Below are 17,347 nucleotides of genomic sequence, written 5' to 3'. Positions count from 1 at the left end.
CTTTCAATATAGGTAGAAAAGCATTCAATGATTCCTAAAATAATTCCTATTGAATTATTCGTTTGGTTAATTCGAACGGGGACTTTTCCACCGGTAGGGAGGTGGTAATTATAACCACTGCGCTACCAGTGAGCACAGTGGTTAGTCCTAGAAGGGAAATTGCAAGAAATATCAGAAGATGGAAAAAGGGACAACAACCTGAGATTCAAAAATAGAAACCGAATGAGCTCCCTCTTTCTGTCATCATGGGATGGAGTACAATTGAGAAAAAAATAACCATTTTATTCACAAAAGTAAGCGGTTAAGTAGCTTAGATAACAACATAATCGCCAACATTCACTCGTGAGAGAACCATCTTCCATTTCCTCAGAAAATATGAGTGCTTATCGTATTTTAAAAATTAATAAAGCCATAACTGAAAACTACAGAAAGATGATAACTCAATTATGTGTTAATTGTCGAACTTGATATTTCTCTTCGTCCCCCCAGAACCCCTCTCAGTCCATCTTTCCCTATTTCCTCCAACAACCGGAAGCTCTCTAACGTCTACTTGTTTTAATTGCATTCGCTGGGGAGTAATTTGTAGAAATTTCATTAAACCAAGATGCATTTCGGAAAGAAAAGTTTTGCAGTTCGCCACCATCTCTCCCTAGCTGCACTTCCCTCAAATGAGAGGCAGACATTGATTTGTGAAGTAATTTAGCAAGAACTAATCGGCCGAGCAGTTATTACGGCAGACGCGAGAGAGGAACCAGCTCTGCTTTCAACACGAAGGAATTCCTAATACCCCGTGATTTGGTAACCAGTAATGCGAAGTGCGATTTCGACAGCTGTCTCATTAATCTCTACGAAAAAGGGGATTTAATTTGCATTAATCGGTAAAATGTAATGGCATGTTGAGGAAGGTGTTAATCAACCGGGGTCTTAATACTTCACGAGCTGGCAGCAACACTTTGTCATGTGCAGATACCTGAAGATAATGAAGTCCCCAACCATCTTCTGTGTGTTCTTCTGGGGCCAATGGCGAAGCTGTCAGCAGGAAACGAAGATACGACAAACAGCTGCACAGAGAGAGAAAGTGGGAAGTTGTTTTAATTTTCTTTATCGGACATTTAAAGTTCAGTTTCTAAGTTAATTATTAAATCTACTTTTATGGATTCCCTTTAAAGTCTTTTCTGTTTACTGGACAGACGGATAGATAGAAAGAAAATGAAGAGAGAGAATATAAACAGCGAAATATGCACTTTAAATGCCTCACAGGTTTGCTCATCAACATCAAATTGTCATCAGATAGCTTGAATATTGGTTTGTAAGATGGCTGAATGAAATCGTTGGATACAATTTCACTATCGCAAGAGCCATTTTGAACCCAAGAAGTTATTCATTCTTATTAAAAATATTCGTAAATTTTGCTGACTGCATTCTGAAAAATTCACACTCTGCGATGGACCGCTGTGCCGAAAGATAAGCCTGGCCTACCATCTCAATCTGTGCTCAAGAAACTTGAAAGGTTATTTGACAGGGCAGATACATCAATTTTTTAAGTCCTAGAAAGTCCTAGGAAGGTTTTGTGAGGACTGCCTACAGAAAGCAGGTTTCTGAGAACTCATACGTTCTCATCTAATTGAGAAAAACCCTTCTGTCCTGATTCTTGGCGAACAAATCATGATAATCCACAAGCCTTCAAACATCACGCTCTTCATGCAAAGCTGTTCCATCGGTAGGGATTGAACAAGCCTTAGGAAAGCATTGATCCAAAAAATATCAGCACATTGTTGGCAAGTTCCATCTTGTTGAAGCAGTATTTTGCTTTCTTCGTCTGACCACAGAACCTTTTCAACAAAGTCTGGGTCACTCTATCTGCCATCCATTCACGAATTTTGACTCATTTGTCTGACTCATGATCATCTGTCAATCCCGGTGAGAGTACAAGATTGTACGATTTCCAAGAAACCTGAGTGTCCGGGAGAAAAACCATGAAACTTCTCCTGAGACTGACTAACTCAGCTACGGTGTGCAAAAAAGTCCTAAAAATTCCTCGCATTATTAACGGAATTTGAACCAAGAAAAGTCTTCAGATCTTTTAGATCATTTAGGGGGTTAAAGTAAACTCATCAGATCTTTTAGATCATTTAGGGGGTTAAAGTAAACTCATCAGATCTTTCAGACCATATAGGGAGTTAAAGAAAATCTTCAGATCTTACAGTTCATACATCAATTGAAGACTACTTATGAAGAAAGTCTTTTTCCTTTAGGATGTGAGTACTCGAAGAGTTTTATCTATCTCTAGCTGCCTACTTTCTATCTTTTACTTCCGATCCTATTAATTAATACGCACTCGGTCTGTTAACACAAAGCCGAACCCTGTTCTGTATAATTTCCTTTGCATGCAAATTCATAAAGTCTATAAAGTTGATCTCACTGTTTACACGGTCTTATGACTATTAGAAAGTTGGGTCTGCACATAAATATTCAGCGTAATCCACCCAGCTTTCTGGTGAATTGTTGGATGCACCACAGCGCGCGCAGCGCATCGACCCCTTGGCAAACTGCAGTTCGTAGCAGGCAGGAAACAACGCAGGTGTTCCCTGTTTTAACAAAAGGAAGCGTTACTGGGTGATCTTTATAATGGACAGAGGATGGGGGGGGATAGACAACGTGCACTTTGTATACCATTCGTTACGCCATCTAGCTTGTTTAACCGAATAATACGAGTAGTTATATCGAGGGAATAAAGGGCTGTATTGTTTCACTTGACACATTTCCTATAGTCTAGAAGTTCTGAGTTTAATCTCTTGAGCATACTTTAACCAAACTTTTGGCTACGCCAGAATTTATTCGCTTTCACAGTCAGCTTGTCTTTAAGTCAGCTTTGTATTGATCGCTTGTTTAGATGATAAATGGGACCCGTCCTAGATGAAGGCGAAAGTGAGTTTGGCTGTCATAAATGACGTATAGTACCTTGTGTATTATTTGCTTTCATCTTCTCTCTTTTTTCTTCTTTCCTTCTTCAAAAGTTTGCTAGTTGTATGAATTCGTAGACGTCGTGACAAATAAGCGGTGGAATAGATGGTGTTCTGCTCAATTTGATTGGTGGAATAACCCAAAGTGAAACTGAATAATGATTGTTCTCCAGCATTGGCTAACGTTTATGGATCAAGGAAGAGAGAAAGAGAATAGGAATGACGATAAATGTCTTAGATAAATCTTTAAATTAAGACATGGGCATGCGAAAAGTCACTCTTCATGCCAGGTGTTGGTATTTCAGTCTTTCTATTTCTCTTGCTGCGCCTGACACATAGTAATCACAAAGGAGTTACTTAGTGCTCGGCATTTGATCATCTTGCCTTTGGAATAAGGGGGCCCCGCACGCACAGACACCCAAATGAGAAAAGAGCCACGTTATTTATGACTTTGGATTCTCGTCCTTTGCGATAGATCAGTATTGCTTTAACAAAAGAAAAGTCGGTGAAAAGAAAGCGTGGAGAATGTGTGATGTGAAAGGATGCAATTGTCATTGATACGGACCTGCTTGGAATAAAATTAATCCGAGGAGATGGATTGGTAGACAGGTAATGTATTTTGAAGGCACAATTTAATTATGTTGCCTCCGATAGTCTACGTTTGTTCTATCACTCTTTTATTTCGTTTAATGATGGAGAAGCCATCGATTGTATTCTTCAATCTCCTGAAGAGTATTATTTTTTTAATGATAAGACCCTTTTCTTCGCTGTCTGAGGACTGCGCAAACAACTAGGATAGTTGTTTATACTCGGTCATGTGCCAACATGAACAACGAATTTATGAATCCGATTAGCCACTAAAGGCTATGAACCGTCAGTGGATTGTATCTGTATGGTTAGTTTACACTGTTCTGAAAACTTCAAATCTGCCCGTGTCGTAACTCCCAGATTCCTTTCCTCTTCCGTTGTTTTAAATTCGACCCCATGTGTATAATTTATTGGTGAGTTCCTGTTCCCCAAGTGTAAGACCTTTCATTCAGCAGCATTAAAACATAACTGGCACTTCTCTGATCATCTTTGAAGTCTGTTCAAATCATCCTGAAGAAGTGCTGCTTGGCGCTGATTATTAACGACTTTGCCAATCTTTACATCATCTGCAAATTTTGACATCATGCCTTCTATCCCTTCGTCGATGTCATTTATGAAAATGAGAAACAACAGAGGTCCAAGAAGCGATCCTTGAGGGACCCCACTCTGACGTTACCGATCTGAAGACTATCCATTAATCACAACCCTCTGCCTCCAGCTCTGCAGCAACCCAACAGTATATCCTAGAATCTTACCAGTAATCCCAACCTGTTCAAGCTTATACAGTAACCTCTCATGGAGGACCGAGTCAAATGCCTTGCTAAAATCCAAATCCGGCTGATGAGTAACTGTTCAAAAGAGCCTGCTAATTTAGTTAAACATGATTTACCCTTAACAAAGCCATGTTGCGTGTTCTTCAGAATGCCCTATCTATCTAAATATCGGTGGATTGCGCTCTTAATCATTGCCTTTAAGATTTTTCCCACCACTGAAGTCAGTCTAACCGATCTTTAGTTACCAACTTCACTCTTCGAACCATTTTTATGTATTGGCAATACATTAGCACTTCTCTATTCCAAAGGAAACTTCCCTAAGTTCAAAGATGCCTTCATAATTAACCCCAATGGTTCAATACATTTCAATTCAATTATTTTCAGCTTTTCGTCGCTCTGTAACTGTCCCAGTCTATCTTTTTCTGCTTTATTTGACCAGCCAGCTCCGCAGTCATCCATTTCGGTATCCTCCTCCTAATATTCTCACCCCCAGTACTTTTTGGACCCCTTACGTCGGGACCACGGTGTGCTGCACCCGCTGCACATCATCCCCTTTCCATAGCCCTGTCTCCTAAATTCAAATTTGACTCCCATCTTTCTTGAAACCTAATTACCAAAAACCAAAAATTTCCTCAAAATTTCCTACACTATTTATGTGCAGACAAACACAGAACATTTAAATGAAACAAAATGTTTATGTACAGAAATCTGAAATCATAATTTTCCGGAGATGTTTTCAATTTCATTCGTTAATAATAGTTTAATTAAAACTAATAATTAATAAGGATAATTAAACTATCCGGACGTTTTAATTAATTTTTTTCTTATCGGAAGTTCAAACGATATATTTTAATCAGGAAAATTAGCGTGCGATTAAGTAGATTGAACGACTGCAGGTTTCTGCCCCCAGCTAACTGTACTTCCCTGTTGGTTTGTTTTTTCTTCCATCGCCCAAAGATTTAAAGTTTTATTGCAAGCATTTGTTCAATTCTATTTACAGACTCTGAGTAAAATAAAAATAAATTTTTCTGTTTATACTCCGGCACGACAACCAAGTCAGTAGAGTTTACAATAAATCGTCAATACAAATATTTATCGTATTTAGTAGTCACGGGCTTGAACCCCGGTCCACTCAAGGAACGCGTGCGATGCACTCTCGCTCCTGACCACTGGGCTACGTCAGGCCTTTAGTCCACGTTACTCACTGTCCCCAAGAAGTTGTTAAAGAGAGCAATAAACTAATTGTCCCTAATAGTTTTAGTGCTTGAAAAGAAAAAGTGGAGAGGTTGAAAAGAAGAAAGGCGAAAAACCCTAGCTGTGGAAGAAAAATCTACGCTTCCTTGGTCGAGAATTTTCTTCCCCATTTTTTAAAATAACGCTGGAATTGTGTTATTTTATAAATATTAAAAAATAATTAAAAATATCAAAGTTTAATAATAAAATTTTAAATATTAAAAAAACATCGAAATTTAATCGAAGCCACAATTTATTTATTTTTTTAAATCAAGTATTAATGAGAAATATTCTCCAGCCAACAATTTTAATTTAATAAAAAGGTTATAAATTCACTTGGAGAGTTTGTTGTCTATTTAAGCAAAAAAAAAAATTCTAAATTGGAAACGCCAATTCTAGGAAGCAATTTATTATTTAAATTAAACATTTTTGCATAATTTCATATGGAATTTAGGGCCTGTTCTAAATTATGTTACAATTTTGGACAAGAATTCCAACTTTTTCCACTTCTTTCAACAATAAAAATTAATAAAACATCGGGCTAAAAATAGACAAAATTTAGCTATTCACATTTCAATTTTTATTTTCAAATATTTCCCACTAGGTAGTTGCCCAGTTTGTCTACGACTAAATACTGTTGCTGTGTTCGAATTCCATTCTGTTCTTAAATGGCTATCTATTAGAGATTAAGTTGGAAGAATTTGATCATTATATTCTTAAATTATGTCATAAACTTTCTTTCCATTGATAATAAAGCGAGAGTCAAAACCGGCCAACTCGAAAGAGCTTGTTTCTCTTCAAATGTTAATCAATCAATTCTCACAAAACCACATGGGTGGAATCCTGTATACCCTCGCATGAAATATCATGGCATAAATAAAGGTCTGATGGTGTGTTTATCGTTGAACTATGATTGTGTCCCAATATGTACGTGAACATCAAGCCCTCGCGGTAGCTCAGTAGGTATAATCATCACCTTTCCTCCATACTGGGTGAGAAAGACTCGAGTTGAAATCTCGTTGATGACAGTGAGAAAAATGTATGGGTCTTTTTCACAACGTGGCTGAGTTAGTTGATCTCAGGCGAGGGTGGCATGGTTTTTTCTCTCGAAACTCGGGTTTTTCATGCAGCAATTAGAAATTGGCTACAGAACACACGCAATTTCTTCTTCTTAGGATTTATTCCAGTATTACAGCAGTAATCCTCAAACTAACATCTAAAATGCGAACCTAGACGTTCAAACATTACAAGGATATCATCGAATCTGATGATGAAAGTTCGTGCATGTATTTAAGAAGCTGGGAATTTTCTCATTTATTATAATTTTGATAATTATTTATTATTATTATTATAGTTATTATAATTATCTGATAGTAAAAGTATTAATAAACTTGAATTATTGATTGGATCATGCGCATTTTGAATCATCATTTTGTTAAGACTGTTTAAGTATAAACATGTCCGAATTACAAAATTGGAGCGGTTAAAAGTATCAGCAAGTTTTATTGAATATTTTTCTACATTTGACTATTCGTCTTAGAAATCGATAATAATAAACACACTACTTTCCTTTTTTCTTGTTTTTTTTCTTCTCTCAGAAAGAAAACGAGGACGTCAGACCTACACTCGGTACCAGACGCTGGAGCTAGAGAAGGAATTCCACTTCAACCGCTATTTAACTCGGAGGAGACGGATAGAAATTGCACATGCCTTATGTCTAACAGAGAGACAGATCAAGATTTGGTTTCAGAACAGAAGGATGAAATGGAAGAAGGAAAATAAAGCGAAACTCGAAGCTGGTCTTGCTATGGGACCCACCCCACCGGAACTCACACATTTACCTGATCGCCCACCGCAATAAGGGTTTTCTCTTTTTTTGTTTCTGTTTTGTTCTGTTTCTTTGTTTTCCTGCAATAGTATATCAGCCGGTGAGATTGATCGCCATCGAAAACTATCTCCGTCTCAGGCGGTCTGTTTTACGATTTCATTTTGAGTGTTCGGGGAAGGAGTTCGAGTAGAGACTTATGAAATCGCCAAGAAACTTTTCGCTACTTGGATCTTCTGGACTTGTAGGGAGGGTATCAATAATATACGTGTATCTGTCTATTCAAAGTTTTCGTGTGAACGTACAGATTCTTAAGATTCAGTTTTAATTAGGATCCAAGTTTGTGGTAGCCTGCTCCAACACCTTCCCTAACTGTTTAAGATGTGAATTTTGTGTGTAGAATTGTACATATTGTAGTTAGACTTTTTTGTTTGTTTGTTTTTCGTTTATCGTACAATTCGTAGTCTATATCTGAAGCTCCCGTGGACTTCAAAGGATTAGATAGCCACAGAAAGTTGTGGCATAGATATGCAGTTCAACTGGGCACTTTTTGGCTGTAGGATACCTAAATAACGAGATATTTTTTAAATTTAATTTATATTTTCAGCGAACGAAATACGTTTTCAAAAATAGAACCCGCTAAGCTCGCACAGAAATCAAAATTGCGTAATTTTTAGCTGAAAAGGTACACGTACAGGTTTTAACTGATTTAGACAGAAAGCTTCATGAGTTTCATATAAATCTCAGTAAAAATATTACCCTATTTTAGAAATTGTCTTTTTTTGTTAATATTTCAATTTTTGTTTCATATGAAGTTACTGCAACCACTATTTACAACTAGTGTTTCATATTAAGTTACTATTGTAACTCTTGTTTCATATTAAGTTACTATTGTAACTCTTGTTTCATATTAAGTTATTGTTGTAACTTTTGTTTCATATTAAGTTACCATTGCAACTTTTCTTTTATATTATTTAGCTGCAACTTTTCTTTTATATTATTTAGCTGCAACTTTTCTTTATATTATTTAGCTGCAACTTTTCTTTATATTATTTAGCTGTAACTTTTGTTTCATGAGTATTTTATATCTTATATTAACTATTTCGTGCTAAATTAACTATTTTAATTTCAGTTGAAGTAGAAACTCATCTGAGGGAAATTCTTTCAATTTTTTTAACGTTTAAAGAAAACGCAAGACGGTTTTAGGTTTTTAGTTATACGTCAGATAGTTAAAATGAAGAGAAGGATAGCTGCTAACTAAGAAGATTCTTTAACAAATAACAAAGTGATTTATATGGCGAGGGGTGTAATAATGATAAGGGTTTGTTGAACTGAATAAGGATGGTTTATCACTTTGAGAAGTCATTCTTCAGGGACATTCTTTATGGAAAAAATGCTAGCAGTTAAGGCGCTGAGAACTCTGTGTATATATTACGTTTTTTGCTATTCAGCCCTTTTAATTAAGTATCTCTTAACACTGCTTAAAGAACGTGACTAGGAAAAAAAATTAAGCTACTGAAAATGCGGTTCCTAAGGCCTGTGACTAGGAGGAGGAGGGGCAAATGCATGTCCCAGCTTCGCCGTGCTGTTGCTTCACCACTTCTTAAACGTTACGTTCGGAATGTTCGGCGATGTCTTACCCGAGGGACTGTAGAAAGTATTTGGTCACGGGAAGATAAAGACTTTTAAAATCCCCCATTGCCGAAGGACCCCCTAGTAGTTATGTAAGTTTCCTCGGGTCAGCAAATGAAATTTCTTTCTTTATCCCCTCCCAAGAAGAGTGTCGAAGCTAAGACATTGGCTTGCCTTTTGGAAGACTCCCCAAACCAAATGTCTATCCCAACGTTCCCCCCCCCCCCAAACTACAGGGATAGAGCAGAGTGGAATCAAAGCTTGTCACCTGAAAAGTTATAGCCCTGAAGATGCCAGATACCGTAACTTACGGCAAGGTTTAGCTAATTTGGGAGTGCCTCCACAACTTCCCGTCCAACAGGGGTGATGCAATACGCCATAAATCCGTCAGAGATTCGCGAAATAAACAGCTTTAGAAGTTTTTTTTTCTCTCTCTCTTTCTATGCAACCTTCGCGGCTATTTGTGAGTTCTTCAGTGGGGGTAAAACGCCTCTGGACGTACACAGCTCGGCTCCTTTATTCTGTGTGGATCTATCTTGCGGCCAACTGTGTCAAATATAGCGTGAAAACTGACCATTCTTCCTACTGTTTCTTCATTGTGGCAAACCTCGCGAAATGCTGACTACATTCAGTTTATTTGTTCCTATCTCATCTCTTCTGTAGACGTGGAAATTGTGATTACGAATGTTTAGGCAGGTGTCCATTTTGGAGTGAAAATGTCTCACCTCTAACTCTTACCTTTGTGTCTAAGAATTTGCGCCCAATCAGATGTCGAATGCCAAAAATAATTTAAGGAATAACAGGCAAACAGGTGCGTTATCTAGTTGTGAATAAATTAACGTAACATTCAAACATAGTCTAAGAAGTCACAAATATCCTAAATGCGAAGGCATCAATATTAAGTTTTTAAAATGCAACAATATTAAAATTTATTGATATTTGGAATTAGAAATTTGATATACTTGTGTGTGAGATATGTAGCCTTTCCATAATCGATCCTGAAATAAGCAAATAGTCGCTGTTAGCTGCTGTCTTGATTTATTTAAGATCATAGTGCCGTTCTAAATTAAAGAAAAGTTTATTGCGCCTTCGGTTTATCTTAAGAAGATGTATCTTTGTCCTAGAAAGACACAAAGTTATTTATGCCCTTCTCAATTTTATAGATTTCTTATAATTTATGAAGAACCGTGGCAGGTCATGTCTTGTTGAACAAATGTTTTGGTTTATTATTTTATTTTATTTTATTTTATTTGTTAAAGGTCATGCACAAAAAAGTTTGTTCCTTGCATCATATGAAGATCTTTCTTAAGACATTCCTTTTATTTTATTTTTATTTTGTTGTTGTTTTTATTGAGTCAATGTAAGTTGACTTGATGAGGTACCTTAAAAAAGTTCCGAAAAGAACAAGGTTGCATTTGGTTAACTGAACAGTGCTTTCATTAATAATAATAAATAAAATAATAAATTGCAAATTACGTAGAGTATTTCACTCCTATTTACTTATATATTCAACATCTAGGATTCATACTTTTCTTCCAAAATATCTTTGTCTTGTTTAGCAATTTCTCATGAAAATCTAAAATTTTAAACCTTTATTTTGAGTTTTTTATAACGTGTGAAGAGCGTTAAAGAAAATCATGATTTTTAACCATTTTCTTATTTCTTAAGAGATAAAATTTTGTTTTAAATATTATAAACTTCTTGACAAAATCATAACAACTTATTATAAAATATTAAGAACTCATATATATCGATTGAAATATTTTGAAATTTAAATTCTCTGTATTACAAGTTTGCAATATTTGTCAACACTCTTATTATTCTTGTATATAAAATCTATGAAATTTAAAAAAAAAATAAAATAACTTTTTGGCTAAAAATCTCAAAATTTAAAAAATTCTAATTTTGTGACTTTTTGGCTAAAAATCTCAAAAAAAGAAGACTTTTTGGCTAAAAATCTCATTTAAAAATAAAATTTTTTGACTATTGGCTAAAAATCTCCACGAGGTTGAACTGCATATCAATAAATCAGTGCAATTTTCATATGCATCTGTAATGACACGAACGCACCAGCCATTAACGTGCAAATCAATGAGAAAAAGCGACATTCTTTTATCACTAAACTCAGCATTGGATTACTTGCACTGGTCGCTGTCTCTCAAAAATCATTACAATTTTGTTTTTAGCGTTGATAGCACATTCTCATTTCTACTCCATACGTTTTTTGTCTTTGAGTGGTTGGATGAAAGTGAAGGCAAAGGGAGTCGACATCTGGCCATATCTCTGGATATTTCTTGTTCAGGAGTTCAAGTACAAATATTAAGAATATACGTAAATTTTGCTACTGTACAATGTAGTTTGTTCTGCGATGTAGTCCAAATGATATAGGTTTGTTTTATTAAGAAACTTTAATGTCAAATAGAACTGCTATTAGTTTATCCTTTTCCATACCGGTAATGTATTCATTCTAGTGTTGTTATACGAACTTTTAAATTATGACTTAGGTGCAGTTTCATTTCATTGCCTGTAGACGGCGCTGTATCTAACAGAATATCACAGTTAGGGTGATTTTGTAGATATGTGATAGCTTACATAAAACATAAAAAGAAAAAAAAGGAATTTGTGTAATAACATCAGATGTTAACTATTTTCTTTTGTTGAAATAAGAGCAATAACTGAATTGTTTTTTTTATAAAATTATCTTGTTTATTGTCTTGGTTAATTTTTTTTGTTATTAATTTTTACTTGAAGTAAACGAGTGGAAATCAGACCACATGAAATATTTAAATCGAGGAAGATTCAGCGAATCTTTCCTTCGAACCAACTCAAATTAAAAGGCCAAGATGGTGTTTTGTGTAATAATAATTCGTTAATCCGCATTTTATATTTTCTTTTTTTTTATTGTATATTTTAAAATGATGTTCATTTTTATACCTTTTAAATGGAAGGAATGCCCATAATTCAAATGCCAGCAGACCACTGAGTAATGTAATTCGAAACAGAGATCTTTTTAATGTTCACTAATAGTCTGTGGCTCAACTATTTGTTTGGTTTTTTTTTGTTTCTTGTAGTTAACGTGACTATTTTTCAATTTATAACTTTCTGTACCAATGTACTTCTGCCTGTAGAAAAACGTTTTGTACAGTTCCCCAATGACTCGCTCTGCCGATGTGATGAGGTACCTGTAGTGTTTGGGACTTAAATAAAATCATTGTGTGTGCGATATGAAATTCGTTCTTTTTATTCTTTTAACTGCGCCAAAGATGACACCAGCATTATTAGAAAATACAGTATTGAAATATATTTTGAAAATTGAAAGACGTTGCATCTAACTAGAGTCTGAAATTCTCTTGTACTACATGAAAACTCTGGTCGGAACATTTAAGGCTTTGAAAAGTTTACATAAACTAAATATAATAGTGTAACATATCTTAAAATGCTGATATCTTATACGTAATCTTGTAGAACTACACAGCTTACGAGTATGCAAATTTAAGGAAGGGTTTGACAGATAGATACCTGAATGAAAAATCATGCGGTAGGTTTTATTTTGGAATGTAAGAAGCAATCTAAACTTTCTTATAGTGTTTTTGAGGATAGAGAGAGTAAAAAGTTCAAACTTTCTCAAAGAGAAAACATCCAATGAGGGCACAACCAGGGCTGTAGTGGAGGGTATGCGTGGCTATACGCTGTAGCTGTATATCCTCTGGATTTTTTTTTTTTAGGTGAATAACGTATACTTTCTGGTTTTTGAAAGACTTTAATAAACAAATATTATTAAAATGTTTAAGATTATAACGTTCGTAGAATACACCTTCTGCTAATTTTGCGACTACAGCACCAGGTACAATCAAGTTCCCCAAATATAATTTGGGGAACTTGATAATCAAACTAAACATCTTCATGACCACATTAGTACGAGAAAGGTGAGTAGGATAACCTGAAAATAAGTGCTTAAAAATCCATAGTTTATTCTTGTTTGCTTGATATTGTTCTATTTCAACAAACTTGCCCATTCTAGAAGAGAAAACAATGTGTATTTTAAGTAGTGCATTATGAGGCAACTCGTTGGGAAGGTAGCAAGTGCTTCATGGCTGAAGCTGTTACAGGAAAAACTCGTCTTTCCTTTTCTAGCCATCTGTAATATCAATCTAGTTATCATTCATAAGTGGACAGACTAGTTGGCTATCAGTCACTCTATATCAGAATACGATAGTGTTCATGGCGTCCGTGACATTGATCAGCTTACATGCACAGGAAAACAAAACAAAGATCTGAATCCAAGCACATCTCGCTAAGAAAGATTTATAAACCATTGAAGGGAGAGGAAATGAAATGTAGTGTTTATATTAAGTATATTTTTTCTTTTTAAATCTCACTGTAGCGGGGGGCAACTCCAGGGGTTTGGAGAATATTTCCCATTCTTGAAATTCAGCCTAATTTCAGCTAAAACTGTTTGGAACTGAGGTTAATCGTAATTTGTTTAGGAGAGGATTGATTTTTCTAATAACAAATCTGAAGTTTTCTAATTCAGACTTAAATATCTTCTCCGATTATTAGCTATTGTATCACATTGTCTAAAACGTTTACATTACTGAGACAGCAATCGGATGTTTATGACAATTTCAATGTTTATCTGACAATTGATTTTTAAAATATTTTTCAATAAGGTGCAAAGAATTGTAATCCGAATTACTAATATTTGTTAGTAGTTCTTTCTTTTTGATACAGGCTGCTAAAACTCTGCTGGGCTAAAATTTTGAATGCGTAGTTCGGTCAAGGTAAAGAGAGAGAGTGTGTGTGTGTGTGTGTGCGCGCGCTGCTTGGGCATGCAATTATCGATTTTATAAGTCCTATATTTGCATTAACTGGTAATAAAAATTTGGTATGTTTTGTAACGGAGGAGTGAGGAAGAAAATCAGATATATTAGGATCTAGGGCGAACATATTATAAACATTATATCTACAGACCAGGAGGAAGGACCGATGAAGAGGGTAAGTGGAATTAGCACTCTTTTCTTCAGTAATATTTTCAGATTTATAACAAATAGAATGAGAGGAGTTTGGGACACCGCTGATCAGCTCATCAAACTTGTTTTAGGCCGGCCCTTATACGGACAATCTAATTTTATTATCACCATTGGCTATAAAAAAAAAAGCGTAAAACTAGCTTTTATTTTAATTATTAGTATTAAATATTAACAAATAATTAAAGCGCTAGTTTGAAATAAGAAAAAGGTTTTTTTAACTTTATTATCTTCTTATTTTAACTAATAATTTTAAGCAATTAAGTTATATTCTAAATTTTTTTCTGCACATTCTGCGTAAAAAAAAAATCTCATTTAAAATAAAATGCGCAGTCTTGTTTAAAATAAATACCCCCCCCCCCCTTATACCTTACGAAAAATACTGTGTGAAAATTTGCGCACAAAAATATCTTATTTGCAATAAAATGCGCAATCTTATTTAAAATAACTGGTACCGTGAATTTTAGGTAATTATAACTTTCTCTTTCTACTACTCGCGTGTTGTCTTCAATTCTAAATCAACTTAAACAAAATAAAAAGAAAAAGAAAATGTTCGCTCTAAATATAAACCAAAATAAGCCAAATTCTTCTTTTATTTTAATATCTCAAGTAACAATATTTGATCCTTTTATACTAATTCTGCCAAAATCGAAAAAAGAATGAGCCGAAAGAGATAAAACAAATGGCTGACATTATCGATCGTCTCTTTTGCGACTGTCATGCTACGGTGCCCGCCGTCACAAGCGGAACACACAAGCGAAAACGAATTCTGCCCACGTAAGTAACAGTATTAAGAGATCATTGTCTGTGGGTATTTTTATATAGAAGAAGCGTGTGATACATGATGTAAGAAAGGTAAGAGGTGAAAGGGGGACCATAAAACCGTGGTGGATGTCTCTCCGCTTAATATTCCGACTATGTGACGACAGTGACCAATCGAAATGCGCGCTCTACTTGGATCGGTTGTGCTTGCTTAGTTAGGGTGGCTTCCTAATGGCGGTTCAAGGTAGGGTTTACACAGACGTGAAAGATGAGAACTGTTTTATGTTAAATGACTTTTTTCCCCCATCCCCACATCTCTTTATAACTTTTTTTTCTCACCTTTGTTTCTCCGATGAAAAAACAGGGCGTTCGCAGTAAGTCGGAGGTGCATTTCGGAGATCATTTATTACATCGTCACGCACAACCACCCATAAAAACAGAGGGCAACATTGACATCCCTTACGGAAAGTTCCCAGGGTAAGATTACCCGACATCTTAGTTTCTTCCTTTTCAAGATTGTATTAGAGATAACAGAATGTTACCGACAAAGAGCTTAGACGACAACATAATTACAGAAAATGTCCGCCCCACCTGTCCACAAGACTTCTCAGCAGTTTGTGTCTTAATATTAACAACTTCAAAATACAAAATTTCCGATTTTGTAAAACTTCCTTAATGTTGATTACTCTGAATATAGATGCGAACTACTGCGGTTTGGATTGTTATTATATATACATATATGTGTAATTTTTTTTAGAATTCTATCTTATAAAATCCATTAGGTTTGCACAAAGAGAATTTTAAAAATCAAATATATATTTTTTAACTATTAAGTGTAGTTATAACCAATTTAATGTCAGTGAAACTAGTCTTAAAATGAAACAGAGGGAATTTGATTTTGATTGCTGCATGGCACTGAGTTTATTACGTGACTGTGCAATGTGCATCGAAATATTGAACATCGATAAACCAATTATGGACTGCAAGGGGATTTTGAAATGACAAACAAAATTTCCGATAAAAATCCACTATGGCATGCAACGAGATTTTTTTAATAAGATATCTTTGCAGTGTTGCCTCAACTTAAGTGATATTTTGTGTTACTTGAAAGACAGCTGTAGATATTGCACTGTTCTATTTGATTTGATTTTGTTTAACAAGTTCTTTTTTGTTTGCAGCCAATTTCTTATTTAGTTTTACAACCAATTTCTTTTTTTATTTATAGCCAAAATCAGTTTTATAATTTAATACCCAAAATCATTTTTATTTGTAGCCAAAATCATACAATTTAATACCATACAATATCTGTTGTTATTATTTATTATATGCATCAGTTAAGAACAAGAAAAAGGTGTTTGAACTTCATCTGCATTTTCTAAATACTATTTTTAAGATATTAATTTGATTTATTAATATCTTACATCTGAGTTAATGAAATACAAGTTTTATATGAAAATAGTTAAAAAATTATGTCTCCTAATAAAATGAATAAATTAATTTTGTACAGTTGCAGTGGTGTCGGAAAAAAAAAATAAAAGGAAAACAAAGAATTAAAAAAATGAAGACATATTGCTGTTTATGATAACTGAAAAACGGTTTTAAATACTACTGATCACTGTAACTGATGCAAACTGCGCAACTTTTGCATACAGTTCAGTATTTTCCATGTTTTTTTCTCTTTTTCTCTCTTTTTAATTCATCGATTGTTGACCGTGCGTGCAACATGCAATTAAAGAGAAATGAAAGTCAACTCATAATTGTATTCAGCTGAACCCCAATTAGACTTCCGACTTTCTCTTCTGTGTTGCCTAGGGGCGTGGGTGAGGCGTGACCAGCCCAGCACAACCGTCTTTGCATGAAACAATTGTTCGTATGCAAAATAGCTAAGTACAATTTTTCGTTTCTTTGTCTTGCTTAAGAATTTGCTTTAACACTACAATCAGTTTGGACCACCTTTCATCGGCACACGTCCTCCTTGACTCTGTTTCTCAAAACCTGTTCTTCTTGTATGTTTGCACACTTTTTTCTTAAAAAAAACCAAAAAAAAAAACAGTTTTTATGCATTAGCAAAGGATAAAGTTTCTTTTTCTTGTTTTCAGATTCAAATAAATTATTTGAAGTCTTAATCATTTGGCAAACAACCAAACACACTGAATTTATCATATTATAATAAATTATATATATATATATATATTAATTTTAAAAAAAGGTTTCTAAATTTTATCTTGATTTTACAACTGCTACTTTTAAGAAATTAAATTAATCTATTATTATTTACAATTAAGTTAAAGAATACTATTTTTTTGTTATTATTTTTCTTCCGAATAGGGATAGAGGAATTACAATTTCTCTCCGTTATGATCAAATTAATATGGATTTTTAATGCTGCATGGTGATTAACACTTAATAAGTTCTCCGTACACTGCTTTAGCTACCCCTCCCCTCCTCCTCCACCTGTTAGAAAATCCTGTGACGCCCCTGTTTGCTTCTTATTCAAATTACAAGAGTAGGCAACTTTAGGTTGCGTACAGGCATGATAAAAAT

At 34.7% G+C, this 17,347-nt stretch overlaps 1 protein-coding gene across 2 annotated transcripts in view; it reads left to right on the top strand.

The window, feature by feature from the left end:
* LOC150075097 (uncharacterized) overlaps positions 1-7,476 on the top strand; it is a 118,209-nt gene extending 110,733 nt beyond the window's left edge. For both annotated transcript variants that reach the window (XM_090388298.1, XM_090388297.1), the window contains exon 3: positions 7,156-7,476. In XM_090388298.1, the coding sequence (XP_090244424.1) occupies positions 7,156-7,418 (263 nt within the window). In that variant the 3' untranslated portion in view covers positions 7,419-7,476. The remainder of the gene's footprint in view (positions 1-7,155) is intronic.
* Positions 7,477-17,347: the final 9,871 nt, after the last annotated feature.

Source organism: Mastigoproctus giganteus, chromosome 14, assembly GCF_048544385.1.
Source record: "Mastigoproctus giganteus isolate SK-2022 chromosome 14, ASM4854438v1, whole genome shotgun sequence".
Lineage (NCBI taxonomy): Eukaryota > Metazoa > Arthropoda > Arachnida > Uropygi > Thelyphonidae > Mastigoproctus > Mastigoproctus giganteus.
Note: the sequence above shows the minus strand (reverse complement) of the source record. Positions and strands in the feature narration are given on the sequence as shown.